We start from the raw sequence: 27,583 nt of genomic DNA, 5'->3' as shown, positions 1-27,583 counted from the left end.
CTTTTTCTTTCTTTCTTTTTTCTTTTTTCTTTTCTTTTCTTTTCTTTTCTTTTCTTTCTTTTCTTTCTTTTCTTTCTTTTCTTTCTTTCTTTTTTTGCTTTTTAGGGGGTTGCACCCACGGCATATGGAGGTTCCCAGGCTAGGGGTTGAATGGAGCTGCAGCTCCCAGTCTACGCCATGGCCACAGCCACACCAGATCCGAGCCTCGTCTGTGACCTACACCACAGCTCACGGCAACGCCGGATCCTGAACCCACTGAGCGAGGCCGGGGATCGAACCTGCATCCTCTTGGATACTAGTCAGATGCATTTCTGCTGAGCCACGATGGGAACTCCCACAATGCTTTTCTACAGGGGGTTTTTCCACTTGGAAACATGGAGCCAGAACAAATGAAGCCTCCTGCTAAAACGTGTGTCACAATCTTACCTGGCTGTGATGGAGAACTGCTTGTGACATTGTGATGTTATCGTATGACCCGCAGCCCTGGGCTGTACATCACCTGTAAGGCACACTCCCAGCCGAAGATCAGGGCTTTCTGCATCTGACTTGCACTCCCGCAGGGATCTTCCAGTGCTCCACACTGCTTTGGGGTCCCGGGCACTAACTAGTTGGTAGCAGTGATGACAGGGAGAAAGAGGCTGCCAACTCTTCAGGACCTGTAACTTTTCCTCTGTTCAGCCAATACTTATTAGCCTGAGCTTGTGCGGTCTGCCGTGTCCTAAACCAGTCATCACAGAAAAGTCCAGGTGGGGAGGCGGAGAACCAGTCTAAGGTGTGGGCTCTGTATGCATCATAAGAGACAAAAGAGGCCACGTTTGGGTCAAGTATCTTTTAGAACAACATTAAAGAGTGACAGCCTCTTCTTGTATTTTAATGGCCATTTTGGGGATCTTCATGGAGCATCTTAAAAGATAACTGGCAGTGAGGTATAGACAAACTGCCTGGTATGGACTAATGATGACTTAGACTTTTGGTTGAGAGTAACTGAGAAGGCTGTCATTTGATCTGCAGTGTACTCAGGAATTAAGGTGCCATGTGCTGACATGGGGTCATTACAGATGTTCGTATACAGAAGTCACTACTTTGAAAAGTAACTGAGAATCTCAATGACATGACCCCCAGTTTTTTTTTTTTCCCCAAAGGTATATTGAATGCACCTTTCTTTTTTTTTTTTTTTTCTTTTTTGCTATTTCTTGGGCTGCTCCCGCGGCATATGGAGATTCCCAGGCTAGGGGTTGATTCGGAGCTGTAGCCACCAGCCTACGCCAGAGCCACAGCAATGCGGGATCCGAGCCGCGTCTGCAACCTACACCGCAGCTCACGGCAACGCTGGATCGTTAACCCACTGAGCAAAGCCAGAGACCGAACCTGCAACCTCATGGTTCCTAGTCGGATTCGTTAACCACTGCGCCACGACGGGAACTCCTGAATGTACCTTTCTTAGTATTGCATATTTCCTCATGTTTGGCTCAATTTTATTTTATTAATTTCTTTTTTTTTTGTCTTTTTGCCTTTTCTGGGGCTGCTCCTGCAGCGTATCAAGGTTCCCAGGCCAGGGGTCGAATTGGAGCTGTGGCCGCTGGCCTACGCCAGAGCCATAGCAAGGCAGGATCCAAGCCGAGTCTGCAACCTACACCACACCTCATGGCAACACTGGATCCTTAACCCACTGAGCAAGGCCAGGGATCGAACCCGCAACCTCATGGTTCCTAGTCGGATTCGCTAACCCCTGAGCCCTGACGGGAACTCTGTATTTTAAATTCTACTGCAGGTGAGTCAGTATCTCACAGTAATTCTTCCTTTGCAACAATCATCCATTTTTCGGTAGGCTTTCAAAGTTCTCTGCCATCAGCTTTTAAAGCCAATGCAATTCTATAGAGGCGTAGTTACACGTTATAGGGTGGTGCTGAGTTTATTTCCTTGTCTCTATAACAATTTGACGAGGTTTGTACCACTCTCTTAGCTGGCTTTTTTATTTGTTTATAAGAACACCAAAAATATTTCGACCTGTGTTTCTGGTTTAGAATTCAGGTGTTTTGCATGAATTCGAGATTTAAGAAATTTGGACTGAAATGGACTCTAACTCTAGTGGAGGTGGTTAATTTTGAATTTTTGCAAGGGTTAAGCCAGTAAGTAAGATCATGCTTGTGTAATACCCAGAAGAACGGAACGTTGGATGATTGCTTTGGTGGCTCATCAACACAGCCCAACTTCTCTACGTTCAACTTGCAAAACATCATGCCCAAGTATTAATATCTCCTCCACAGAAGGGACCTGGGTAAAATGAATTTGGGAAATTCTGGGCTACAGTGAAACAAGTGAAGGAAGCCCCGGGGCCTTGACTGTAGTCATAATTGTGACCCACTAGGGTGGTCTCATTTTGGCAGTGGATTTAGTTTTGTTTTGTTTTGTTTTTTTTTAATTGTGATTTTATCTAGGGCTCCTTTCTTTGAGGAACATCTATTAACATTCCATACAATATTCTAAGCAGCAAGGTTTAGGAAATGCTGATATCAATGGGTGGTCTGGATTTGGGCCTCATCAGCTCAGTGGGTTGAGATGAAATAAAATTTCTAAATTTTTACTGTGTTTTAGGTATGGATTTGTTGTATTGATTTGGCCACGAAAGCAGGCTCTTACTTAAAGCCGGAATGTTTGTAGACTTGTGATTTTAGTCTATTCCTTAAAGGAGTCTTTTCCGGGATAATTTCTGCAGGTCTGTGTCCGACTCGGAGGAGCTCGGATATTTTTCTGTTGGCTTGGTTCATGGGGAGCCATTCTTTCCTCCAGCTTCACTTTGAAGTTTTATCTGGAAAAAATCAAAGCTAAAAATACCACGTCCTGCTGGAGAGTTAGGCAAGCTCAGAGGCAAGTGGATTTCTCTAAGGAGAGGAATCAGAAGAGCTCAGTTCTTGCAAGAACCAATTTTACTCAAATATTTCTCTTGATGAGAGATGCTTGCAAGTCCCAGAAAGGATGTGCTAGTTTAAAAAAGCAGACATTTAGCGCAGGGAGTGCTACTCAATATCTTGGAATGATCTATAATAGAAAAAAATGTAAAAAAAGTGTATGTATGAATACATACAATGTATAACTGAATCACTTTGCTGTACACTTGAAACTAACACCACATTGTAAATTAACTACAATTAAAAAAGGCAAAAAAAAAAGACATTGGGGATGGGGTTCCGTGCCAAACATGCATTTTCTCTCTATGTCATTCGGAATAATCCAGCCTCAAATCTTATTGACCACAAGGATGTTGCTGGTAAAATCATCTGCTATCAACAACGCTAAAAAACAAAACAAAACAAAAAGACATTAAAAAAAAATGGAGTTCCCGTCATTGCGCAGTGGTTAACGAATCTGACTAGGAACCATGAGGTTGCAGGTTCGATCCCTGGCCTTGCTCAATGGGTTAAGGATCCAGCGTTGCCGTGAGCTGTGGTGTAGGTTGCAGACATGGCTCGGATCCCGCCTTGCTGTGGCTCTGGTTCGACCCCTGGCCTGGGAACCTCCATATGCCGTGGGAGCGGCCCTAGAAAAGCCAAAAAGCCAAAAAAAAAAAAAAGAAACCACACTCTTTGATGAAGACGTTTCTCTTTGCTTCTGCTCTCCCCCAGAATTCTGTGGTAATAGATGAAAAGTATGTCATCCTATCCTGGCAAGAATTAATTTTCTAAATCCTTTCCTTTCTCTTTGTACCAGCCAGGAGGTCTGAGATCTGAGAGATCTTGTCTTACATAAGCCCAGTTATGCCACTTCCTTAAGCTCTGAAAGCAATTCAGTGCAAAGGATAGCAATGAGCTCATGTTATTTCTCAATTTAGTGAAAATATTTTAATGATAAATTCTCATTATCTTATTTTTCCTGCAAGGAATGTAGCCTGCAGAACAGGGAAGAATATTTTTCCCATTCTCCTTCTTAAAGTTGTTTTCCTGCCCCCGCCTTTTTAAAAAAAGTTATTTTAAAATGTTTTCCTTTATAAAGCCTTCAAACATATCCGTAAATAAAGATGATGGTATGATTAACCCCCAAAGACCCATCCCATCCTTGAGGTTCAGCAATGATAACTTTTTGTGACATCTGCTTAATCTCGACTTTTTCTCTTTCCCTTCTTTTCTTTATTTTTGTTCCAGTAGTATTTAAAATAAGTCCCTGGCTTGCTTCATGTCGTCTCATCTCTCTGACAACTTCTGAGTTGAATCAGTACTTAAACCAGGACAAGGACATCTTATTAACACAATCTCAAAATCGTTATCACATGTCATTCACAGTGGTTCCTCAACATCAGCTAACTGATGAACCCAGTTCATGTTCGATTGCCTCCAAAGTCCTACTGCCTCACAAATGCCTCCTTGGCTTTTCAGATCAGGATCCAAACAAGATCTGCTCATCTTACGTGATCCGTTTTTTATTTTTTTATTTTTTGTCTTTTTGCTATTTCTTGGGCCGCTCCCACGGCATATGGAAGTTCCCAGGCTAGGGGTTGAATCAGAGCTGTAGCCGCCAGCCTATGCCAGAGCCACAGCAACGCGGGATCCGAGCCACATCTGCAACCTAAACCCAGCTCACGGCAACACCGGATCGTTAACCCACTGAGCAAGGGCAGGGACCGAACCCGCAACCTCATGGTTCCTAGTCGGATTCATTAACCATTGCACCACGATGGGAACTCCCTCAGCTTTTTTTTTTGTTGCACTTTATAGGTGGGGCCGATTCCAGGTTACCAGGAGGCACACATGAGTCGTAGTCCTGTGTTCAGTGATGCAAAGACCCATTTTTCCATTGTAACGTTCTCTGTCCATTTTCCCCATAATGTGTAGGGATCCACTGATGATTGCCGGCCTCGGTTATTAGGAGTTGCAAAATGGTGATTTTTTCTAATTCTATCCTGTTGCCCGGGGGGGCGGGTTTAAACACACAGAAACTGTCTTGGCACCAGCGACGCCCAGAGTAACCTGAGTGGAGGAGAAAACCGCGTGCAGGTCCTAAAGACTGTTCCAGTGAACCTGTCCCTCAATCAAGACCACCTGGAGAATTCCAAACGGGAGCAGTACAGCACGAACGTCCCCGAGAGCCCAGCCATTGTCCCTGTGTCAGGAATCACGGTGGTGAAGGCTGAAGACTTCACACCGGTTTTCATGGCCCCCCCTGTGCACTATCCCCGGGGAGATGGCGAGGAGCAGCGCGTGGTCATCTTCGAGCAGACTCAGTACGGCGTGCCATCCATGGCCAGCCACGGCTCCTTCCTCAAGGACGACCAGCGCAGCACCCCGGACAGCACTTACAGCGAGAGCTTCAAGGACGGAGCCCCAGAGGTGAGTCCCCGGCGCCTATGTCAATGGCCGGCACCCAAATCCAGAACCCCCACCTCCCTGTTCCTCTCCGTTTGCTTTTTAAGGGGGGATAAGTGAATTAAACTGTGCGTTAAGGTTTTGGGTTTTTTGTTTGAATGTTTTACACCTGTTTGCATCTTTCTTTATAAACAAGTATCGTTAAACCATGGGTCTGTGTGTGTGGAGGAATATTTCCACTTTTCCTCTTAGATGATAGATGGCTTTATGGGTTTGAGGTGTAGTCTTAAAATTAAATACTTAGGAAGAGTGAAGAGCTCATTGTGTGGAAACTTCCTACCTTGTAAAGTTTTCACCTTGACCTCTTCCAGTTTGGAACCTTCCAAATGGCAGCTAAAGATGTTGCCTGTCCATCTTTTGAAAAAACAATATAATTCTTTAAAAACCTTGTCTGAATACTCAATAAATAATTAATACCATCAGTAGTCAAGTATATATATGTGTGTATTCTTAGATATAGAGGTGATGTGTTCTTCTCATATGCCCTTAGAATTTATAGAAGTAGTGATCTCTTGCTTGTTTATTTTAAATTCACATGTTTTAAGGGTACAGTTTGGAAATTTTCGTAGTTGTATAAAATTCTATAACCAACAACAGAATCAACGAAGTTTCCTCATCGGAAAAGTTTGGACTTGAAGCCCTCCCCTCTCTCCTTGCTCCTAGCAAATACTATTCTGCCTTCTGTCACTGCAGTTTTCCTTTTTCTAAAATTTCTTATAAATGATAGAGGCTTGCATGTTGTCTTCTTTCATTTAGCCTCATATTTTTGAGAGTCACCCATGTTATTGCTTGTATTCATAATTTGGTTCTTAAATTGCTGAGTCATATCCCACGGTAAGCCTGTGTCCCAATTTATTCAGCAGTTGGTGGACATTTGGTTGCTGCTAGTTTGGGGCTATTACAAATAACGCTGCTATGCACATTCAGATGTTTTGTTTTAACGTGGACATATGCTTTCATCTCTTGGGTAAATGTCTAGGACTGGACTTGCCGGGTCATGTGGTGAACGTGTGTGAAACTGGGCTGTGCTGTGTTTCGAGGTGGCTGTAGCATTTTCGTTTCCACCAGCAATACTGAGGATTCCCATTTTCCACATCCTTGCCCAAATGTGGTATTGTCAGACTTTTTAACTTTAATTGTTTCACTGGATATGCGTTAGTGTCTTGTGGTTTAAATTTGCATTCCTCTTATGTCTGGTGATGTTGAAATAGTCCACATGCTTATTTGACTATTCCTGTAACTTCTTTTGTGAACTGTCTAGTCAAATAATTTGCCTATTTTTTTAATTGGGTTACTTGTCTTCCTTTTATCAAGTTATAAGAAGAGTTCCTTAAATAGTGAAGCCCTGGGCCAGTTATCTGTTGTGCAGTTGAGTAGCTTCTTCATTTTCTTGACTATGTTTCTCAAACAGCAACACATTAAATCTCATTGAAGTCCCATTGATCAACATTTTTCTTTTAGAGCTTATGCTTTTGATGTACTATTTAGTGTTGGCCTAGCCTAACGTCACAATCATTTTCTTGTTTTGTTTTGTTTTTCCTAGACATTTAGTAGTTTTACCTCTCACATGTAGGTTTATGATCCATTTTGAGATAATTTTTATGTCTGACATAGAAGGGATGAGTCTGTTTTGTTTTTTTTTTCCCCCATATTGATATCCAGTGTTCCAGCACCATTTGTTGAAAAGACAACCCTATCTCCATTGAATTGCCCTGGGATCTTTGTAGAACATCGATTGCTGATATAATTGTGGATCATGTCTCCAATTTTTGACCCAGAATATATAATGCATTATTATTATTTTTTTAATTAGCTCTTGTCCGCTTCTGCAACAGTTAGGAGCAGTGCCTTTGCATTTGAGCCAGTAGGTCGTTGACGTCGCTTTTTGCAGTCCACGTAGGCCAGTAAAAGACAAAATGGCAAAAGGGACAACTTGGGATTTCTTATTTCTTAAAGAGGAGTGAGTGTGGTGGCAGTATACCCTAAATTGCAGCCTGCCGCCCATTTAGTTGCTGTTGGGACAAAAATCATGCCCCTGTGGTTGAAACTGCAGCCCCAAATAATTATTTAAAAATAATAAGCATTTGGGAGTTCCCATTGTAGATCAGCTGTTTAAGGACCCTATGTGGTCTCCGTGAGAATGTGGGTTCAATCCCTGGCCTCATTCAGTGGGTTAAGGATCTGGCGTTACTGCCAGCTGCAGCCTAGGCTGCAGATGGACGTGGCTCTGATCTGGTGTTGCAGTGACTGTGGCAGAGGCCTGCAGCTGCAGCTCTGATTTCACTCCTAGCCTGGGAACTTCCACGTGTTGTGGATACAGCATAGAAAGAAGAAGAAGAAAAACAACAACAACAACAACAACAAAAAAGAGCACTGACTGTGTGCTAGGTATTATTCTAAATTATATATACTCAGTCCTCACAAAAGCTCTCTGGTATAGGTCCTGTTATTGTCATCCTAGAGCTTAAAAGCACTGATGGTCACACCGCAGTAAGTGGCAGAGGTGGAACTTGCCTCAAGCTGTCAGGCTCCAGGGCCTCTGTCCCTCTCACCATGACCTCCACTCAGAGACACTGTGTGGGGCTTCTCGTTCTCAGGAGTTCCATTGCTTAACATTGTGACTTGCCCAAGTGTGTTTGTTTTTTTAAAAATCTGAGTGTTATTTCTGTTATATTAGGTATTTGTAATCTTTCATATGAGAATAAGAGAGACGAAAGGACCAGTTCTCTGCAGCGTTGGTAGGACATCAGGGTAGACCAGTCACACCAGCAGCCCTTCCTCTCCCTGCCCCAGTCATTCCTGAGTGCCTGTTGTCTTCTATGAAATCGGGGGATGAGCAGAGCCAGACATGGTAAATTCCCTGCCTTTAACAGGCTTCCATGTTTCTTGGGTTCTGGTAGCTTTAAAGCAAACTTTCAATGGCCTTATAATAAACATATTGTTTTAAGGAATTCCCGTTGTGGCTCAGCAGCTTAAGAACCTGACTAGGTTCCATGAGGATGCAGGTTCAATCCCTGACCTTACTTAGTGGGTTAAGGATCCAGCGTTGCTGTGAGCTGTGGTGTAGGTCACAGAAGTGGCTCAGATCTGGCATTGCTGTGGCTGTGGTGTAGGCCGGTAGCTGCAGCTCTGATTCGACCCCTAGCCTGGGAACTTCCTTATGCTGCAGGTGCGGCCCTAAAAAGAAAAAAGAAATTGCTTTAAGCTTTGCTTTTTTAGCTTTCTGTGCCATGTGGCTTAAAATGGTCAACGAGCCCCCCTGTGCACACTCCCCCCCCCCCAACTGAGCAAGGGATCTTGTAGGATTTTTGCTATCGTTGAACAGTTGATTTACCCTCCAGCCATTAGGGTGCTGCTGTAGGTAAAGCAAAGCATTCCATGTAGGAATGCAAGCTGCATACTTTTCCACTGAAGGGTTGCTGCTGATGTTTTTCTCACACAGTGCAGAAATACTCCATTAGTCACAGAAGAGTCCATGGATATGGTCCAATGTCAACGGAACCATCAGGCTATTTGGGGGATGTGTTATCAGTTGTGTTTGTGTTGTAGATAAAGAGGCTTATGAAAGGCAGCTATTGTATTTGGGGTTTCATTTTGAAGTGGAGGAGAAAGCAACTTACCAGAAACTAGATGTGAAAATTATTTCCACTGAATTTGGTTTAGCTGCTCTCCTAGTCTTAGAAATCAATGTTTGCACATTACATTTGCACATTACATTTCAATCTGACGTAAATTAAATGGAATGATGACGATCCCTTCCCTATGGCATTGTCAACTGTTTATACGATGAGCTGAACTCAGAGTAGTTTTACCAAGTACGTTTCACTAAGGAAAGCTTGTCTAAAACCTAGTACTTCTTTAGGCAAACCATTAAAATGTCTCCTACTTGTTGAAAAATAAGAAGTTTCACTTGCCATTAGGGTCGAATCGGAGCTGTAGCTGCCAGCCTACGCCAGAGCCACAGCAACTCGGGATCTGAGCTGTGTCTGCGACCTACACCACAGCTCACGGCAACGCCAGATCCTCAACCCACTGAGTGAGGCCAGGGATCAAACCCACTTCCCCATTAATGCTAGTTGGGTTCATTACCCCTGCACCACGATGGAGACTCCCAGAATTTGCTTATTCTATACCACTTTTTTTTTTTTCTTTTCATTTTCATTTTCGGCCATGCCTGCAGCATGTGGATGTTCCTGGGCCAGGGATCAAACCCACACCACAGCAGTGTCCTGAGCTGCTGCAGTGACAACACTGGGTCCTTAACTTGCTAAGCCACAGAAGAACTCCATAATTTTGTATAAGTCTGTTAACATAAATCCGTTGAGCTCTAGGAATAAAGGAACACTAAGATCTCAGTGATTTGATATACTAAAAGTTTGTTTCTTGCTGATAATAATCTTGATACATGTCTGCAGATACGGGTCCCATCAGGGACTCAGGAATCCAGGTCCCCTCCATCCTGGGACATCACCATCGTTATGTGGCTTCCAGGGTCACCCCAGCCAGGAAGAGGGACCATAGTGGTGGCACACTGATTTGTAAATACTTTGACCTGAAAGTGACAGTATTACCCCATTCCCATTTCTTTTCTTTTTTTTTTTCGAGCTGCACCTGTGGCATATGGAGGTTTCCAGGCTAGAGGTCAAATTAGAGCTACAGCTGCTGGCCTACACCAGAGCCACAGCAACGCCAGATCCGAGACTCATCTGGGACCTACACCACAGCTCACGAGATCCTTAGCCCGTGAGCAAGGCCAGGGATCGAATCTGCATCCTCATGGATACTAGTTGGATTTGTTTCTGCTGAGCCACACTGGGAACTACCCCTTGTTCCCATTTCATTAGCTAAAAGGAGTCACATGGTCCTAACTAACTGCAAGATGGCTGAGAAGTTTCGTTTTTTCCACTTTGTCCTCCTGTGTGCTCAGGAACGAGAACTATTTATGGATGAGGACCAGGTATCTCTACCACATATTTCATTATTTAGCCCCCGGTATATTATTTGTCAAAGTAACATAGTTTGTGGAGAATCCTGAAATCAAGAATTATTATTTATCATACTCAATAGACATATGATGGTTACGTCCATTGATTTTATTCCTCTGTCGAGGGACACCGGAAGTTATCCTGGATCTACACCCTGTGCAACATGATAAATTTTTAACTGGTAGTCCATCCTGCCACCCCCCAGCACACACAAATTTAGAAAATAAAATCTTCAAAATGTTGATTCAAGTACTAAAATGGAATGTGGCTTCACTTTTGACTAGTGTAACTAATTTTAGTATTTTTATTTCATTCTTTATTTTATTTTATTTTTTTAGGGCCAAGCCTGCAGCATATCGAAGTTCCCAGGCTAGGGATTGAATCAGAGCTACAGCTACCGGCCTCCACCACAGCCACAGCAACTCAGGAGCTGAACGGCGACCTACACCACAGCTCACAGCAATGTCGGATCCTGGCCTACTGAGTGAGGCTAGGGATCGAACCCACAACCTCATGGATCCTAGTCAGGTTCGTTAACCACTGAGCCATGAAGGGAACTCCTAGTATTTTTATTTTAAATGCATGATATAGTGCCTATGAGACTATCAAATTTCTGTTATTTTATTAGTTTTTGCATCAAACACAATTTTGCAAAATCCTAAGCATACACGTTTTATGCTTTGTGAGGTTTTAGGTTTCTCTATCTGTCGTCAAAGTTGATGAGATGGGATTGCCCATTTTTCGGGTTCCTAGTGGCCACCTACCCTTCTCTTGAATAGAATGGCTCTGGAAATTTCTGTCCTGTTAAGGCGGTTACTTTGCAGCACCATTTGATACTTTGGTCACTGAAAATGCACTTAGCTTTACGTCCGCAGCTTCAGTGATCATCTATGTCTTGAGTGCTTTTCAGATTGTTTTCTCCAGCCTAGTCCCTCGTCTCTGAGCTCCAGACCTTTATGTCGAATTGTGTATTTGACGCTCCACCTATTCAAAAATCTAATTTACGAGCTTCCCTCGTGTTCTCCACCACAGTGGAGTGGCACTACTAAACTTCTGGTTTCTCAAACAACCACGATTTTTCCTCGATAGTTGTTGCTCTCCACTCATCCCCATCTAAGTCATTATCAGTTCCATCCATTTCACCTTCTTAAATCACTCTGAAACCCATCCATTTGTCTCCATTCTCCTTCCACCATACTGGCCCCAGCTATCATGGTCTCTGGCCTATAATACCATCTGTTTTTGTGCTGTATCTGGGATGCTCTTTTCAAAATGCTAATCTGTTCATGACACCCTCTCACTTAAATATCATTGTTTCTAGGATTAAGAGCTAAATTGTTAACAGGTTTATGAGGTCTTGCCCATTGTGTTTCTCCTCTGCCTTTCCCACCTCTTCTTGCATGACTTTCCCCCTCCTTTTCCCCATTTGCTCTGGGCTCCATTCAGTTCTGTGAGCCTGATATGCTCCCTCCTGCCTCAGGACTCTTAGGCATGCTACTCCATGTTTTAGAACTGTGCCGAGCAATACTGTGGCTACTGGCCACATGTGGCTATTAAAATTAAATAAAATAAAAAACTCGATTCCTTAGTCAGGCTGACTCCATTTGAAGTGCTCCGTGGGTACTTGTGGCCAGTGGCTGCCATATTGGCCAGTGCAGAATACAGAGCGCGTCCGTCTTTGCACACAGTTCTCTTGGACAATGCTAATGAGAATACTCTTCACTACCTTCCATACCCTTCCTCTTGTATGACTTCCTCAGGGATTCTCTCCTGGTCCTCCCCCTTCAGTTCCTAGTAAAGTCTTTGTATCTAAGTCCACCAGCCAAAGCCTACCATGAACCCATCTGTAGTTGCATCTATTTAGCCTGCTTCTGCAGGGGACTCTCTAGGGACAACTGAGTAAGAGAGTTGGGAGGAGCTCTTCATAGCGTTTGGGCTTATGCTGGATGCGTCTAAGATGGGATTATAGAAGTGACAGCCAGCTCTGCATTGTATGTGTCAAGATGTTGGGGCAGTCTAGAAACTGGGTATCTCAGACGGCACTGTTCAGGAGATGGGATGAACAAAGCAGATGAGGGTGTCTTTGCTGAGAAAGCATCAACCTCTCAGAAGGAGGGGAAGTTGTAGCTCCTCTTGCAGCTGTGTTGTTGTCTTCTGGGGTTCTGTTGGGAGCACTGCTTATCTTCTCTTGGCTTTGCCTGTGTGTGGCTGGAAGCAACACATTCTGTTGGAACCATCAAGGCTGATGGTCAGTGGGACTGGTTTTTACTTTCTCAGTTGTGACGTGCTCTCCTAGAACTCTGTTGCTCTTCCTCAGAGTGCTTGAACACAGTTCGTACGTTTTTTTTCTTTTTTTCTTTTTTTAGATTGTCATGTGCTTTAGTTCCCATCTTGATTTTTCCTTTTTCCCTTTTTTAATTACTCAGTGAATTTTACTAAATTTATAGTTGTACAATGATCATCACAATCAAATTTTATAGCATTTCCTTCCCAAACCCGCAGTGCATCCCCCCCACCCCAGGTTGTACATTTTTAAATGAATATTTGACTAATGTTTTTCCTCTACTAGACCAGCCACTTCATGAGGGCAGGGACCTCTTCTCTTTTTGTTCACTATGGTATCCATTGCACCTAACATGGTATCTAATACAAAGCAGATGCTTGGCAAATCCTTATTGAAAGAGTAGATGAATGAATAAATGATAAGACCTAAAAAATTTGTGGCTGATATCAAAGACATGGAATTGCTTAGCTGTATGTGATTTTCCCACTGTTAAAGGATCATTGTCTTTTTGTAGTCGATTCTTAGCAGATGTCTTTTTCCTCCTACCCAAGAAATAACTAGAATTCTAACACTGAACATTTAAATATAAAATTCTAATATTGCCTGATGTCTAAAGTCCTTTAAGGACAACCATGAAAATATATGTTATTAATCTTTTTTTTTTTGTCTTTTTTGTTGTTGTTGTTGCTATTTCTTGGGCCGCTCCCGCAGCATATGGAGGTTCCCAGGCTAGGGGTCCAATCGGAGCTGTAGCCACCGGCCTACGCCAGAGCCACAGCAACGCGGGATCCGAGCCGAGTCTGCAACCTACACCACAGCTCACGGCAACGCCGGATCGTTAACCCACTGAGCAAGGGCCGGGACCGAACCCGCAACCTCATGGTTCCTAGTCGGATTCGTTAACCACTGTGCCATGACGGGAACTCCTATTAATCTTTACTATCACTTTTCTCAGGCCAAATGATTAAGAAATGTATAGATGTACTATGTCAGATCACAGCAAGGTATAGTGAAGCTGGCTGTCTGCCTGCCTGTTGGCATCCTCCAAATTATATCAGTAGGTTTCCAAACAACTGTGGAAACTTGGTAACTAGTCAGAAGGACCTGAGCGATGTGATTCTAATTCTTACTAGGAAACCATTTAGGGCCATGTGACGCATCAATGTGATCAGGTCTCAAGGATTGTGACATTTTCCAAGTTGACTATACATGTAATTTTTTAAAATTATAAAGATAATGTAACAGAATTATGGATAAATTTTTAAACTTGGGAAAAAGTAATATCCATGTTGGTGATACATCAACTATTTTGTTTTTCTTTCACAGTTCTTATTTACATGCTCATATTATTGGTGTAAGGTTTTTCATTCGTTAGCTTATAGTTGACAGTCTCTTTGAGTCTGAATAGTAGTGATATGTCACATCTTCTGGAAGATTAGAACCCTAGAATTTATCAGATTCATATGTTTTGGTAGGCTAGTTGTCCTCAGGCTACAGAGCTCTATGGCATTGACAATGAATTCATTCAGGGCCATGCTTATTAATACTGCTTCTCCATGTGTTTTTAGGGGTTACTGCATATTCTTTCGAAGAGGACCTTGGAAATGCATCTTCTCTATCTTGAAGTCATTTCCTTAAATGCGCTTTTCATCATGCTACACTCTTATTCCAAAATTTCCTAGTTCTTAAATATACTAAATATAAATACCTTTTCATAGATCAGCCCTATCCAATAGTAATTTTTTTCGGCAATGAAATTTTCTTTTATGCTATTCAGTATGGTAGCCACTAGCCACATGTGTCAATTTAATACGTGAAATGTGGCTGGTTGACTGAGGAGCTGAACATTTAATTTTATTTAATTCTAACTTATTTTAGCACATGTAGCTAGTGGCTACTGTATCAGGCAGTGAAGATCTAGATTTTTAGATTCTTCCTTCATAATCAGGTCAGGCCGCGTCCTTGGCCTCATGTATGCACTACTCTTGTACCCATCATTTTGTCTTGACTCACGGTATTTCTCTCTTACCTGAATTACTTTCTCTCAATTTCTGCAATCAATCCAGGTTCTCTTTAGCTTCTAAGAGTCAGAGCAAAGTTCACTATAGCTATAAAATCTTTCTATAATTTTGCTGATCTTTTCTTTTCTGGTAATGTTCATTCTGTACTTTCCCAGTCAGGATACCTGAGTAAATGAATGAATGATTTAACATAGACTTTCATATCTAGTCATTTGCTTTTGCTGTTGTCATTTTTCATATGAATTTACTCACCTCCTCAACCAATTTTTAAATCTTGGAGGCCAAGAAAGGGTCTCATATATTTTTATGTATGTCTCTTGGCATTATTCAGAGGCTGAAAGCCCAGAATATTCCCATTGAATGCCTTGTTGATTGGTTGGCTGATTGGAAAAGAAACATAAATCTGTATCTTTGATTCTCTGTCATGATGAATGAACCGGTTAACAAACATTTCTTAAATGTTCTTGCATTTGGGTAAACTGAAGGGCAAACTGTCTTCTTGGATCCAAGAAATTTATGACTGGATAAAAAGGAAGATGATATGTATGTACATATAAACTGTGATGGAAAGCTACTCTGCATTCTAGAGGTGGTGGTTAGAGATTGTGAAGAAAGTTTGGAAAATAGCTCTGAGTAATCCTTTCCTGAGAAGGAAATCTTTGAATTACTTGTCAAAAAACGAAGTTTGTGCAGAGAAAAGAGAGGCAGGAAAGTTTCTTGGAAAGAGACACGAGAAAAAAGGCCATAGTGAAAGGTCTAGGTGTGTGTGGTCCACCAACTGCTTTTTTCATGAGTATTCTATTCACTTTAGGATCAAGAGTTAGGGCTTCAGCGCATCTGCTTTTTGAACAATTCTAAAAATGTGTAGCAGAGAACATCCTACTTGCACTAAATATACAACTAAACCTCTATGGACCAGAGCTTCTTCACATCTAATATTATGACTTAGCATTTCCCCCCAAAACTTAACTCTTTAAATATTGTGATAATGAAGATCTTGGGGAAGGGCACTGAATATGATCAAGTGATTAGTATAGAAGAGAATTTAGTACCCATAAATAGAGTTCACCATGCACCAGGAACTATTCTTAACACTTCACCTCGACTAATGTGCTTAATTCTTCTCATCACTCTAAGTAGGCATTTTACCAATGGAGAGAAAACATGGCACGTGCTTCAGTCTACACAGGTAGCAGGTAAAAGCATGAAAACTTGACTCTAGAGAGTCTTGCTGTAGAAAATCTGTTCTTAACGTTCTAAATACTGCTTTATGATAGGCTGTGTGGCCTATCATAATGCTAATGTAAGTAGCATTCCATTAACTCAGAATTTGTGACTTTTAGGTTTTTTTGTTTTTTTTTCCTTTCTCTAAGGCCGCATCTGTGGCATATGGAAGTTCCCAGGCTCGGGATTTAATGGGATCTGTAGCCACTGGCCTACGCCAGAGCCCCAACAACGCCAGATCCGAGCTGAGTCTGCGACCTACAACACAGCTCACAGCAACGCCGGATCCTTAACCCGCTGAACGATGCAAGGGACCGAACCCGAAGCCTCGTGCTTCCTAGGCGGATTCGTTAACCACTGAGCCATGACGGGAACTCCCAGAATTTGTGACTTTTAGAATAAGTGTTGGAGATAAGAAAATGAAAGGGATGTTTAAATGTTTGAGGAAACAATCTCTAGTACCTGAAAACACTGTGAATGCAGATGTGAATAATACACAAAGCACAAATGCATCTTCCGTTGAGTGTAATTCTGTGTGCAGGTGACAGTGCATTCTGTGCACAAATGGCAACTATTTTCACTGTGGTTGAAAACGTAATACCAAAAAATGTGTGGTTTTCCTTTTACTAAAATGAGGATAAAATAGGTTGGAAACATTTTGTCGCTTTTTTATTCTTTGCATAATGACTCATCTATCTGTTTTAATTTTGATGACTTTGAAATTTTGCAGAAATTTCGGAGTGCTTCAGTTGGGGCTGAGGAGTACATGTATGACCAGACATCCAGGTAGGTTACCATGAGATCGCCCTAAAAACTGATGAACTGAAAACTGCTTATTTATTTATTTATTTGTCTTTTTTTTGCTATTTCTTGGGCCGCTCCCGTGGCATATGGAGGTTCCCAGGCTAGGGGTCTAATGGGAGCTGTAGCCACCGGCCTACGCCAGAGCCACAGCAACGCGGGATCCGAGCCTCGTCTGCAACCTACACCACAGCTCACGGCAACACCGGATCGTTAATCCACTGAGCAAGGGCAGGGACCGAACCCGCAACCTCATGGTTCCTAGTCGGATTCGTTAACCACTGCGCCACGATGGGAACTCCTGAAAACTGTTTAAATGTATCCCCAAGTTACACTTTTACACCTTGCACAGCAAATTCTTTTCTCTGCACAGGGACTTTTAAATTACCATTTCCCTTCTTGATTGATTTTTTTCCGTGTGGTTGATTTTGTCCCTTTGTAGACTAGGCATCCCTTCCTAGATATTCCTCTGGACTTCGAACCCATGGGCCTCCAACACAACATGCACAGAATAGAACTCTTCTTTTTTTTTTTTTTCCCCCTCTTCTTTCCTTCCCATCTGTCCTTCCACTTTTTTTTTCTTGTGTCTAATGATGTAGCCATCCTCCCAGCCACCCGCTCTAGAGGGGTAAGGGTCTGTCTGGCTACTTGCTAAGTTCCTGGCCCTTGCCAAGTGCTGAATGTTTGACTCTACCTGTCCTGTCCCTTCCAACTTACTCTTGTCCACATTCTCCTAAGCTTTTGCAGTAGAACCAATCTCCCAGCCAATACTTTTTTTCCTTCCACATAGGCTATATCTACCTACTGGCCATCACAGACTCTGGTGCCTTCCATGGAAGCAGTGAGATAGGGATTGAGAATAAGGTATAACCTCTCCTTGCAAGAGGCCCATAGACTTTTGGAGGAGACAAGTATGGCGATGGACCAATTGTAGGACATTTGCAAAGTGATGAGTCTTGCTGTCGAGCTACAGAAATACATAGCCGAGAGGATCTACGGGCCTGGATGTGTGTGGGGGGGTGGGGCCAGGGCAGAGCCTCACAAGCAGTGGCATTTGAGCTGGATCTTGGAGGATTCTCAGTGGGAATTTTCCAGGGAAAGAAGGACGATTAAGAATATTCTAGGAAGAGGGGCCAGATGTTCAAAGGCCTTGGCGGCGATCACGCCTAGACAGGAGAGAATGGCCAGCATGTTGTGATCCCTCCCATTTATAAAACTTGTCAGTGATTTCACCATCTCAGCCAGAAGGAAGCAAATATCCTTTGGGGAGATAGTGGGGGCCCTCTATGTGCTGGACCCTTTTCACTTTAAACTTTGCCCCCCACTGTATTTCTTGCCCCTGTTCTTTTACATGTATGGCCTGCTTTTCTTTGTTTCCTTTTGAGGTCCTGCTGTTTGTTCAGGGTCTTGCTCTAACCTCAGACTCCCCCGGTACCCTTTGCTAATTCTTCCAGCCAGAATTTGGGGGGAGTGGTGGTGGGTGAAGGGTAGGGGAGAGGCACAGAAGATAGGGTTCCAAATTGCCTGTTAAATTGTGGAAATGCATGTATAATTTGCATGCTATGTAAATCCAGATCACCGTACAATCAGGCCTGTGAAAAGAGAATCGACTTCGCAATTACTTGCCCTGGTTTCTCTTTCTGCGGCTGTCATTGTCCCCTGGTGTGAGCAAGTTTCTCAGCTTCTCCTCGTCAGTGAAATGAGGAAGGTGGTTCTTATCTTCTGTGAAGGATAAGCTTATGGACCTCCCCTGTGCCTCCCTTGAAATTATAGTAAAAATCATTTGTGTTAAAATTATCATGTGCTTTTATCTGGGAAGTGGATTCATCGCTTTCTTCATGTTTTTTAAGCAGTCTGTGCCTTAGACAAGTTGCAAGCTCCTAGTCTAGGCAATATCCTAGACTAGGATATCCTGTCCAGGTCTCAAATTTTATGATTCAATGGTTATCTTGAAATTGCTTTTTCCAGGCAAAATGACAGTGGAATTGGTTCTGTCTTGAATGATTTATTTCTCACCTTATTCTAAGCCACACATTCTGGAATTTGCTTTGTTTATCAGCTTAAGCCTAAGATGTTTATCATGTGAGAGGAATATGATTTTGCCCATCAAATTTTTTCTCCCTATAAAAGTTAAAAAAAAATCAAACATTGCAGAAATACTTGACATAAAAAGCAAGAGTCCCCCATGATCTTGTAAGTAGATCATCTTAAGGGGTAAACTTTGAGTTATTTTTGCACCCAGCCTTTCATAGACTATGAAATTAAAGAGCTAAAAAAAAAAGACCCAGTGAAGAGCTTCTGATGATTTGGAAGATACATAAAGCATTTGAAATTGGATCATCACTGGGTGCCATCCTGCAATGTAGCAAAAATAAATATTCTTTTTTTTTTTTTTTTTTGCTTTTTAGGACCACACCTGCAGCATATGGATGTTCCCAGTCTGGGGATCAAATCAGAGCTGCAGCTGCCAGCCTACAGCACAGCCACAGCAACACAGGATCTGAGCTGCATCTGTGACCTACACCACAGCCCATGGCAACACTGGATCCTTAGCCCACTGAGTGAGACCAGAGATCAAACCGGCATCCTCATGGATGCTAGTCAGATTTGTTACCGCTGAGCCATGATGGAAACTCCAAAAAAAAATTAAATATTCTGAAGTAACTTTTTAAATAAAAAAGATTGTGGGTCATACTCATTGCTCATTTTTAAACAATTGATATATTCTTCAAAGTTGAGAAAAATAGTGTTTTTATTTTGAAATTATACTTTTAAAATTTTAGAGAAATTATTAAAAGCAGGGATCTGCAAACTTTTTTTTTTTTTTTTTTGCAATGGGCTAGATAATAAATACCTTACATTTGGTGCACTGTCACAACTACTCAACCGTGTGTTGTAGCACAAAGGCTATAGACAAGATATAAGTGAATGAGTGTAGCTGTGTTCCAGTAAAACTTTATTTAGAAAAACAGACAGCTGGATTTAGCCCATGGGTCACAGTCATTGTTGGCAAGCTCCTGATTGAGTGCGGTAACCCTGTTGTGAGTTCTTTTGCAGGCTTAAAAAACAAAAGCCCAAAGTCAAAAAACACTCTGTGTTATGGAGCTAGATTCTCAATCATGAAAGTCTGCATTTAATTTAATTAATTTATTTATTTTGTCTTTTTTGTCATTTTAGGGCCCCACCCGTGGCATATGGACATTCCCAGGCTAGGGGTCTAATTGAACCTGTAGCTGTCTGCCTACAGCATAGCCACAACAACTCGGGATCTGAGCCGCATCTGCGACCTGCACCACAGCTCACGGCAATGCCAGATCCTTAACCTGCTGATCAAAGCCAGGGATCGAACTCACAACCTCATGGTTCCTAATCGGATTCGTCAACCACTGAGCCACAACGGGAATTCCAAGTCTGCATTTTAGATTTTACATTTTGAAATGTCTCAAAGCGGAATGTAGTAGCTCTTTGCAACCCAAACAGAAAGAAGTTGTGGTGTATGTATGAACTGAACAAAAGTATTCACACACTTGGCTTGTTGCTAGGATGAAAGTGACGAACTCTCTTGATTCTTAAATTTAGGCATGACCGAGTGCCCCCTGAAAAGAGGCTCCCCTGGCCCGGCCCTGCACAATTGGACAGGCACATCATGGACTTTGCCCCCTCTGAAACCATCTGGTTGAGGGGCCACTGCGAGACATGGGTGCATTGTAACCAGCAGTGCCCTCTTGCCTGGTCTCATCTCTTTTGCCATATGCTGTGTTTTGTCTCTGAAATGGAGTCAACATTGGTTAATATTCATACAAAATGCTATTGATATGAAATTGATCAGGAAGGCAGAAATGTCCAAGCGAGTGTATCTGATCACTGTTTGTTTTCTGTTCACAGTGGCACGTTTCAGTACACCCTGGAAGCCACCAAATCACTCCGTCAGAAGCAGGGGGAGGGCCCCATGACCTACCTCAACAAGGGACAGTTCTATGCCATAACGCTCAGCGAGACGGGGGACAACAAGTGCTTCCGACACCCCATCAGCAAAGTCAGGGTAGGGGCCTCATTTCTCAAAGCATAGGAGGACCCGATGAAAGCAATTGCCAGCTGCCAGGCTGTGGAAGGGCATGGAAAAACATTCCAAAATGAGTAGTTCTAGAACCAATGTCAGAGAGTTGGGGCAAGAGAACTTAGTGGCTTACAGTTTATCATTTTAATCAGTAACCAATAAACCCTGGGCAAGGACGGGGTTGGAACATACTTTCCGACTGTATCCAAGGCATTTTCTTGGCTTCATTCATTGCCTATGTGCTACCTAGTTGTTATCATCGTCATTTTCAATCAAACGATGCCATTTTTCAGGTGAGTCGCTGTCAGACCATATCTGTGGGCGGGAAAGACCTGGGCTTGCTTGCTTTCTGTAAGGGCAGGTGGAATTCACTGTGGCCCTGGGCCCTTTGCAGCTTTGTTTAAAAAGCCTTCTGCAGCCTGGTGGTTACTCCAGAGTCCAGGGGTGGGCCTGGGATGATCCCTCCCAGGAGGGATTCAGAAGAATTTTCACATTCATGGGTGTTAGGTCTGTCTGTGGGAAATGAAACTGCCTTGGAAGCCTGCCAGCTTCTGGCATTCTCGCCACTGCCAAGAAGGGAGGGAACTGGTACTCCTGCTCTACTGAAAAGGAAAATCATAGCAGAGCTCTGAAAAGAGGCTGAAGGGCTTTGCTGCCTCATTGTAAAATGATTTATGCTGCCCCGTGCGTGCTGTCCACCCCACCTGATTTTATCCAGCGCTCCCTCCTCCCGAGTTCTTTCCTGAGCACACCGAGAAAGGAATGCCATGCTAAGGTGAGTGCAGAGCGCTCACTCCATCCCGGATTCCTGTGCACAGGGACCCGATGAGGTAGAAGAGAAAAGCGTACCCGGCACCCACTCACCGGCTTGCCTGCTACTGCCTTTAGCTCACGTCATTACAGTGGTGCTCTCTTGAGTCAAGCAGGTTTTAGGGCGATGCTTCCGTGAGAAAGACAAGGAAGAATGGCTACTCATCGGTTCAGCAGCCTTCCTCCCTCAAGGCCGCCCCAGTCCCAGGTCAGAGCTGTAGGAGGCAGGGCAGTTGAGAGTGAGGGGAGAGAGGGGAGGCTGTGGGGCCAATGTCCCAGCCAAGGCTGAGCCCATGGCACGTGGAAAGGGGCTCAGTGTACTGTGTGTCCTCCGGGGAGTGAATATGTTCCAACCCTGTGGTCAAGGCTAAGGTGGCAGCTTGCCATCATCATCATCATCATCTTCACCACAACCACAGCCACAAAATAACAGCTAGTATTTATTGAGTGTACCTTCCGTGTGTTGGGCACCTGGCCTTAAGTTAACTCATTAGAAACACAACAACCCTGTGAAATAGGCATTATCGGCATAATGGTACAGACGAGGAACCGTGGCCTTTTAGAAGCTAGCAACTTAAAACATGGTAAACCATCGATACTTCAGTAAAAACGCAAAAAATGGGTAAACAACAAGGTCCCACTGTCTAGCACGGGAAGCTATTTTCAATATCTTGAGGCAAACCATAATGGAAAAGAGTATAAGAAGGAGGAGCTCCCACTGGGGCACAGTGGAAACAAATCCAACTAGTATACATGAGGATGCGGGTTCAATCCCTGCCCTCGTTCAGTGGGTTGGGAATCTGGCCTTGCCGTGAGCTGTGGTGTAGGCCACAGATGAGGCTCTGATCTGGCGTTGCTGTGGCCAAGGTGTCAGCCAGCAGCTGTAGCTCTAATTTGACCCCTAGCCTGGGAACCTCCACATGAAGCAGGTGCAGCCCTAAAAGACAAATGTATATATATATATATATGTAAAGAATGTATATATGCATAACTGAATCATTTTTCTGTATAACCGAAATGAATACAATATTGTAAATCAGCTTCCTTAAATAAAAATAAATAAATAGAAGCTAGCCCCTGGCCAAGGGTACATAGCTCAAATGAGGGAATTGGGTTATATCTTAAGCAGTCAGATTCCTCCATCTGTTCTCTTAACCACTAAATGTATGGTGTTGAGTAGCCTGGAGGCCTAAACCGCAGGTGGATTTTAGCCTAGGACCTACCTCTGGAAATATATCCTAGATTTTGCATCCTACACCCTCATATGTAGCTGCTTGGTGAGACGGCACTAAATAAATTTTCTTTTTTAAAAAAATCTTATAACTTACAAGCAAGCGTACAGCTTATATATACCCTGGTGACAACGCCACTGTCCTCACTCAGAAAAGATGATGCCTGGTTAGGAATCTAAGACCATGATGGTACATTTCCCAAGAATTCTACTTCATTGCATGGAAATAATGTAATACTGGAAATGTATTTCCTTCTGTTCTATTTTGCCTAAAACAAAGGGCCTTCCTTCCATCAAGGACTTCAGTCTAAGAATTGGTCGTTCCTCCTCTGCAGCTCTGAGAGCAAGCGGTCTGGAGGAATGAGGGTGCTCTTGAGACCTCCTGGCACTGATTTCTGAGGAAAGTGTTGCATCTCTGAGTTGATGAAGCCTTGGTAGTAGCGGTTTCAAACTGCCTTTTTCTTTACCGCTGACAAAATACATTTCCATACCAAGCATATGTCATTATTTATGCTAGTTGAGTCATTTGCTAGAAAAAATTACCTGAAATGTTATTTTGATTTTGGAACAGTCAGGAATAAGCGCCAGGGGCCCATGCAGTAACCTCTTACAAATAAAAGGAAGAGCCTGGGTGGGGGGAGGGAAGGGTGGGGAGAAGGAGGGAGAACAGGCTGAGCTCCTGGTTCCACCAGCACAGCCAGTAGGTCACTTTCTTCTTTCCTCCACATGCTTGCTGCTTGTGAATTTGAATAATATGGATACACATTTCTAAACTAGCTTTTTTTTTTTTTTTAAACATCTTGCTTGTGTAACAAATGTTCATGTGTACTCTGGGAATAAGCCAGATTTTGACTTGACAGTATGGCCACAAACATGTATTTGGTGTCTCTTACTTGTTGGGCACTAAGGCCACCGTGGTGAGTGACACTGTCCTTGCCCTTGTCGAGTCAGATGTCAATGGGAAGGCAGCACTATCGACTCAGTAACTGTAAATAATTAAGTAGATGACTGCAAGTATGTGAATTGCTACAAAGGAGAGATTACTGAGGAGTGAGAGTCAATGAGATACTGTTATGGAGCAGTGGAAAAAATGTCTAAGAAGTATTTTGGGTATGGAATGAGAGGCGGAGTATATTCCTCAATACAGTAGTCTTTTTTCTTATCTTTTTTTTTTAGGGCTACAGCCATGGCTTATGGAGGTTCCCAGGCTAGGGATCCAATCAGAGCTGCAGCTGCCGGCCTACACCACAGCCACAGCAAGGCCAGATCCGAGCCGCTTCTTTGACCTACACCACAGCTCATGGCAATGCTGGATCCTTAACCTGCTGAATGAGGCCAGGGATTGAACCCGCATCCTCATGGCTACTAGTTGGGTTCTTAACCCACTAAGCTATGATGGGAACTCCCAGATACAGCAGTCTTTTTTTTTTTTTTTTTAATTTATCTTTTTATTTTATTTCTTTTTACGGTCACACCCAGGGCACACAGAAGTTCCTGGGCTAGGGAGCTATAGCTGCAGGCCTGTGCCACAGCTACAGCAACACCAGATTAGGGCCACATATGCAACCCAACCACTGTTTGCAGCAATGCCAGATCAGATACAGCAGTCTTGATGCTGTAATTAAGAGAGTTTTTGTTTGTTTGGTTTTGGTACCTTCTCCATCTCATAAATGACAATAAATTAACATATATTTAGTTTAATGAGACTGTAACTCAGAATTAAAGCAATCTGGGACTCTTTTTTAAATTTATTTACAAAAATTTTTTTACGTGGCTGCACCCAAGGCATAAGGAATTTCCCAGGCCAGGGATTGAATCTGAGCCACCTATGCTGCAGCTGTGGCAATGCCAGATCCTCTCACCCACTGCACCAGGCTAGGGATTGAATCCACACCTCTGCAGCAATCTGAGCTGCTTCAGTCAGATTCTTAACCCACTGTGCCACAGTGGGAATTCCCGAAAGTGGTTTGGAATTCTTATTTCTGCCAGATAGAATTAATTTTTCAAGCTCATTTAAAAAATATATATATATCCACATATTTAAATAAATAACAAAGTTGACCTGTAGCTTTTGGCCTATGAAATACATGTAGCTTAGATCTTTGTTCATTAATATGAACTCATCTTTTTAGTGTTTCTCTCATTACCTGTACTAATCCAGCCAGAAGCTTTTAATTAGACCAGAAACAGATGTTTGCTCCTTTACAAATGTACCAAAGTCTATGTTTAAGGGTATGAAATTTCAAAAATGTGCTTGTTCCCAATATAAGAAAAAAAAAATCTTTGGTATTCCCACTCACCTCATAATATAATAAACTTGCTGGTAAGTTGGTTAATCTAGTTGTTTACGATTCATGGTTAAAATGACGTAGCATTCTTTTTTCCAAATGCTGTTTTCACTTCGCAGTCTTTTTTTTTTTTTTTTCTCTCTTTTTGGCTGTGCCCGTGGCATGTGGGATTGAACCTGTGTCACTGCAGTGACCCAAGCCACAACAATGACAATGCTGGATCTTTAACCTGCTGAGCTACAAGGAAACTCCCCAGACATTTTTTCAAGTAGGCCCGTTTTCAAGCAAAACAAACCACACACCTGAGCTTCTCTGGGGTTTTCTAAAGCAAGAAAAGCACGTTTGCAGAAATTAAAGCCACACACCTCTGGTAGGACCCCCAGAACTGGAGGCTATGAGAAGCAAGGAGGGCTGGACCAAAATAAGCCCCACTGTTCTCCCCTCTGCAGAGCGTGGTGATGGTGGTCTTCAGTGAAGACAAAAACCGGGACGAGCAGCTGAAATACTGGAAGTACTGGCACTCGCGGCAGCACACGGCCAAGCAGCGGGTCCTCGACATTGGTAAGCTGACCTGACCGTGACCTCCCTGCGTGGTCTTTGGTAAAGTGCTCTGCTGTCACGATGCAAAGGAGAGCCCAGCCCAGAAACCACAGCTGGGATCCCCATCGCTCCTGAGATGCGCCGACCACCCCTCGGTGCACTTTTCCGGTGTGTTAGTACATTTAGTACAAGTCAGGCTGAGAGCAGAACACCTTTCTGTTCCGTGAAAGTCAGCTGTGCCTCCTGTACTAATAGGTTTAGATTTGCAGCGGCCGTGCCAGTTTTTAGGACATTGTTCCGTGCCCTTGCATGTTTGAGTCTCGTAGGCAGACGGGCCAGGGGAACTCTTCTCCCCCATGACAAGAATCACCTCGGCTCCTTTGGTTCCAAGGTGCTTGCGAAGGTCACATGACTCGATGGAGCGTTCTGGTTCTCATTCTCTCGGGAGCCGAGGTGTGGGGGCTGCCTCAGCTGGAGCTGGGAGCACAGAGGGAGCAGCCTTCTAAGAGCAAGTGGAACCACAGCAGAATCACTGCGTTCCTTCTGCTGGATCACATGTCGAGTGCAAGTGGTACCAGGTGGTCAGGCAAATGCAGTGTCTGCGAGAGCTTTCCTGGCAGCGGAGAAGGGGGGGTCTGCTAGGTGCATCCTCTGGAGTCTGCATACCCCTAAGCACGATGCCTGCACTTCAGGCACCCAGAGCGCCCCGCACAGGACTCAGAGTCCAGACAGGGGAGCTGTGCCTGTACCAAGTGGTTCCATGGAGGGACTTCACTGATGAGGTTGGAGGGCTGAAGGCCCCATGAGGGGGTGCAGAGAGGAGCAGCAGCAGGAACCTGCTGCTGTTGGCTGGAGGGTCAGAGCGAGAGGAGGTGGGTGCTGTGGGAGCCACCTCCCAGGATGAACGGGAGCCGAGGTGTGGGGGCTGCCTCAGCTGGAGCTGGGAGCACAGAGGGAGCAGCCTTCTAAGAGCAAGTGGAACCACAGCAGAATCACTGCCAGAGACGGCGCAGGAGGGAGGAGGAGAGGGGATGCCTCGGCTTCTCCCTGCCTCCCCATCCTCCCCCAGGGTTCCCCATTGGCCAGGTTACCACGAAGCAGAGGGCATGTGAGCCTGGCACATGCAATTGGCAGGAATCAACCTCTGAGACATAGAGCAAAGCAGGGGAAGCCTGGATTGGGCCTTAAAGTGTCTAGAAATTACTTAAGAACACAGCAATATATGTGTCTCTAAATGGGTTTAGTACTTTATCTACATGCTGCTTCTATAAGAAATAGTCCTTTCTCATTTATAGGCTTTATTAGCACATTTTGCGAACCAAGAGTGTACAGTCCCGGTGAGGATAGGCATAGTGGAGTTTCCCACGGTGCTGGGTACCAGTGGTATTAATGAGCCATTAAAGGATGTTTATTTAGGGTTCTTGCGCATTATAGTGATGGCTTTTTCAGACCTTCCATCTCACACTTGCTAGGACCCCTTGACCAGTGGCAGAGAAGTTTATAACTAGATTAGGATTAGAGATTCACCATGGAACATATTGAAACTAATAGTTGGTTTGTCTTGCAAACCACTCCTCAACCCCACCACACATACACTTACCCCCACCATGTGCACGCTCACGTGCGTACACACATGCTCACTCATCCACACATGCCCATGTCTCCTGTTAATGAGTCAAACATATTTATCTAATAAACAAGGAAACCAAGGCTTAGAGAGGCTCACTGACCCACCTTTCCAAGTGACTCGCCTGCAGATAATTAGTGCAAGAGCTGGATAAAAACAATCTTCCTCCAAACCCCAAACTCCCAAGATCAACTGACTAGGACGATGGGCTTGGGGGATGCTTGCCATAACCTGCTTCCAAACTGCACAGAGCAGGGGAACAATTTTATTTTATTTGAGAGGTTAGCCTTATAATTATTGCTCAAGAAAATGAGAGGCGCAATTAAGTAGAAATATGGACCAGGTCCAAATAAGGCCA

General features: G+C 43.6%; 1 protein-coding gene across 3 annotated transcripts in view; it reads left to right on the top strand.

The window, feature by feature from the left end:
* Positions 1 to 27,583, top strand: part of GRHL2 (grainyhead like transcription factor 2) — a 190,753-nt gene that overhangs the window by 56,206 nt on the left and 106,964 nt on the right. For all 3 annotated transcript variants that reach the window (XM_047783503.1, XM_047783502.1, XM_047783501.1), the window contains exons 4-7: positions 4,928 to 5,321; positions 16,602 to 16,657; positions 20,558 to 20,714; positions 25,508 to 25,619. In XM_047783503.1, the coding sequence (XP_047639459.1) occupies positions 4,928 to 5,321; positions 16,602 to 16,657; positions 20,558 to 20,714; positions 25,508 to 25,619 (719 nt within the window). The remainder of the gene's footprint in view (positions 1 to 4,927; positions 5,322 to 16,601; positions 16,658 to 20,557; positions 20,715 to 25,507; positions 25,620 to 27,583) is intronic.

Source organism: Phacochoerus africanus, chromosome 6 (genome assembly GCF_016906955.1).
Source record: "Phacochoerus africanus isolate WHEZ1 chromosome 6, ROS_Pafr_v1, whole genome shotgun sequence".
NCBI lineage: Eukaryota > Metazoa > Chordata > Mammalia > Artiodactyla > Suidae > Phacochoerus > Phacochoerus africanus.
This window is presented reverse-complemented; position numbering and strand designations above follow the sequence as displayed.